The sequence below is a fragment of the Pan paniscus genome, chromosome 2 (assembly GCF_029289425.2).
Source record: "Pan paniscus chromosome 2, NHGRI_mPanPan1-v2.0_pri, whole genome shotgun sequence".
NCBI lineage: Eukaryota > Metazoa > Chordata > Mammalia > Primates > Hominidae > Pan > Pan paniscus.
Genome location: NC_085926.1, coordinates 96,197,190 through 96,201,005, shown reverse-complemented (window position 1 = coordinate 96,201,005; position 3,816 = coordinate 96,197,190). Strand labels below are relative to the sequence as shown.

Sequence of the window (3,816 nt, the reverse complement as noted above, 5' to 3'; positions counted from 1 at the left end):
GGAAGAAATCAAATTATCTTTGTTTTCAGTTGATACAATCTTCTATTCAAAAAACCTAAATACTACCCTTAAGAAAGCATGAGAACTGATAAAAAATATTCAGTAGATTTTCAAGACACAAAATCCTAGAAAATAAAGTTACTGAGAATTGAGAATTCTGGTTAATGTATGGTAATTAAAACTGCTAAAGAACATGAGAAACAACCCTGTATGCAAAGTAAGCAAGTAAAGTAAGAAATTTTTTTTATAAGAAAAGCCACCAGGTATGAGAATATGTGGGTTTTTTTTTTTTAAAGTGGAGTAATATTGTCTAGTTTGGATGGTAGCTAAAAGCTGTTTCAGAATAGATGATGAAAGACAAAAACCAAATGAATGCAGAAAGTTGGAAGAGAAAGAGAATCTTTTGCAGTTAAGTTGCCAGAATTCAAGTTATTATGAGTTTTTAAAATGAGTCAATATTAAAACTAAACTAATCAAAAATATAATTTGGTCTTTTCAATTAAAATCACAAAGTTTTAACAACGTATTGGTCTGCTCTTACTAGACACTGGTTAAGTTTTCTCTTGGCCCTTTAAGTACTTGGCCTGTGAAACAAAAAGATTTTATGTTTTATCAAGATGATGTTCTGTGATCCATATTATCTTTAGCCAGTATCTGATTACTTAAGAAAACTGAGTTTTCTCAATATTAAAACAGATAACTTTTTTGTTTTTGTTTTTCACAATAACATAACTTTTTTCTATTTGCCTTTGAAATCTTTGTCATTTTGGTATTCTTTCAATTTGTGACTATATTTAACCAATTATTGCAGGTCAAGACAAATGGTATGTTCTTACTGTGATGTCACAGCCTGAAGAGGCTATGATGTCTAATTAAAGGTTAAAGTCTAATATGAGATTATTTATTAAAGGTCCTAACATGGCCAAATTAAAAAGAGATGGTCAGTCGCTATTTTTACTGCACTTATACTCAAGTCCTTATTAGATGACCTAGACTATTTTAGCATTTAATGCATTTATAAAGCCACATTGAATAACATACGACTTTGTAAAATATTTTTATTTGCTTTCTGCTAATATTATTCAATTATGATATGAACATGATTAAAATTTCTTAAATGCTATTGAGTAACATTAGGGATATATTTATTAGTTTAATAGGTACTAAAACCTTAGGCCATTAAAGTGCTAGGACTTTGCATCATCTTTGAATGCTGGCAAGACATAGACACCTCTAACTTGCACAATCTTGGGACAATTTTAGTAAATAGAGAAAGATTGTATGAGATCTAAACATTGCTTTTGAACATTTTTGTGAATGAAGCTATTACTTGCTTGTTTCTCAGGCTGTAGATCATGGGATTTAATAAAGGAACTATGACAGTGTAAAATAGAGACTCCATCATATCTTGGTCATCTGCTTGCGGGGATAAGGAGCCCAGATATTTGAAGGCGAGGGGGCCATAGTATAAAGATACAGGTAAGAGATGAGCCCCACAGGTGGAGACAGCTTTTCGTATCCCTTTGATAGACTTCTTTTCTAAGATTGTAAAGAGGATAATTGTATAAGATATAAGAATAGTTCCAATGGTAAAAACTTGAACAGAACCTGCAAAAATAAAAACCATTAGAAAGTTAATAGAGGAATCAGTACAGGAAATCTTTAACAATGGGATAATGTCACAGTAAAAGTGTTTTATTATGTTGGAATTACAGAAGGTTAATCTGAATAAAAAAGCTTCATGGATTAAAGCATGAAGAAGGCCACCTATAAATGACAAGACTAATAGCTGGATGCATAGTCCGTTGGTCATAATGACTGGATAAAGTAAAGGTTTGCAAATGGCTACATAGCGATCATATGCCATTGTTGCCAAGAGAAAACATTCTGTGGTTACAGTGGTTACAAGGGAACAAAGTTGTATCATGCATTCGGAGAGAGATATCATCTTACTCTTAGCTAAGAAGTTGATCAACATCTTCGGAGTCACTGTGGATGATAACAAAGCATCCACAAAGGCTAAACTCCCAAGGAATAAGTACATTGGGATATGAAGGTGAGGGTCTTTCCAGATGAGAACAATTAGACCAAGATTCCCCATGATGGTGATGAGATATATTACCAAGAATGCCAGGAACAGCGGTATTTTACAGTCAGATTGGTGGAAAAATCCTGTGAGAACAAACTCTGTCAGCAATGTTGCATTTTCCTCTTCCATCTCCTCACTGCATGTCCTCTGAAAAATGAAGCAAAGGTAAAGGAACATTTGCAATGGAATTGTGAGTTGAAATTGGGGAAGATGTGTTGAAATAAACTATGTAATTATCGAGCCCTCTTAATTTTTTTTGATCAGTACTATAATTGATGAACCCTATATTTGAGGATTTAAATACATGGAAATAATAATGAACTTTGGTTTGAAAATTGTGTAGGAGTTAACAGACTGAGAGTTAAAAAGACGCATTATCTGAATGTACTAAATTTTTATGGACTCTACTGAATGTAATGAAAAAAATCTGTCTGGGACATGGATGTAGGGTGAAGGAAAAAGATATTTGAAAGACGCAGGTTAAAATAAATGGAATGAATGCAATGTGAAGAATCTCAAGTTTTATTCTTCACACAATAAACATGCACCAAATATTTTAGGATACAAAATGGCATCATAATATATTTTTAAAATTTAGTTCTTGGTAGTGTAAAAGTATGCTGCAGGAAGGAAACAGTGATTCAGGAGTCCTAATTAGAAACTTGATACTAAGGTCAAAGGGATCCCAAATTAGAGTACACATGAGAATCATCTGGGAGAGTATTTTTTAAAGAAAAATACAGATTGTGAGGTTTTATTGTAGAAATTGATGATTTCAGGAATGAGGTCTAGGAATCTGTATTTTGGAAATACCCTCAAGGTGATTGAAATGCATGTGAAGTCTCTAGTCCCAGTTTGAAATGACACTGGAAGACGTGGTAGGACAAATGAATAGATTCAAAGGAATTCAAAATGTAGAGTCTCTAGTAGTCTGTGACATATTCGGTTTGAAGTATGTGGTCAGTGAAGGAGAGAGAAGTCACTTGGTGACTAGGTAGGTGGACATTAAACATTTAGGATGAGAACTCAAATTGCTGGCAAGTTTTTGGAGTGAGCATCACATCTGAACAACTAGGTGAGATTCAATCAGTAATATGGGCCTATTAGAGCTTAATAGGAGTAATTACCTGGAATCATTGTGGTATTTGAAGGCATCATTAGAAATGATGTACAAAGTGGATATAATCTTTTATAAGATGGTCAAGATCTAATCCTCTTTTTTGCCACCCAAGTCTTGGGGGCTTTCTGAGGTTACCTATTGCTATTGCTCTAGAAGCCAAAAGGATTAGAAAGTCATTTTCCCATTCTTCTTGCCTGTAGAGAGAAGAAACAGTGACCTAGGATGGCAATGAAACACATTGATCCTACATTTGGAATATGGATAGAAGAAGAAAAGTGGATCAAAAGTGGATTTTAGTTGTAAATTCAGCCATGGCAGAAATACCATGAATCCACTGAATGCATCCTTCATCTATATCAATAACACATACAGTGTGAGCTGTCCAATTATGGCAGAAGTGTGTATATGAATACAAAAGTTAATTTTTAAGTGACTAACCTTAACAGTTTTAGTCCGAGAATGTGAATAATTAAAAACAATGAGTATTTTTATCAGAATAATCTGAAAAAATTCTTAGAATCATTATGATAAAACCATTCTTATTTGTTTAATGTCCTACATCATCACAAATTGTCATATAACATAATAAGGTTAACAAAAAAAATAA

The 3,816-nt window shown here is 33.1% G+C and overlaps 1 protein-coding gene across 1 annotated transcript; it reads right to left on the bottom strand.

Moving 5' to 3' along the window:
* Positions 1 to 1,197: 1,197 nt before the first annotated feature.
* On the bottom strand, positions 1,198 to 2,307 carry LOC100972973 (olfactory receptor 5H6). The gene has a single exon (XM_003821891.4). It carries the CDS (start codon positions 2,264 to 2,266, stop codon positions 1,289 to 1,291), a length of 978 nt encoding a protein of 325 aa, XP_003821939.2. The 5' UTR covers positions 2,267 to 2,307; the 3' UTR covers positions 1,198 to 1,288.
* Between the last annotated feature and the right edge of the window lie 1,509 nt (positions 2,308 to 3,816).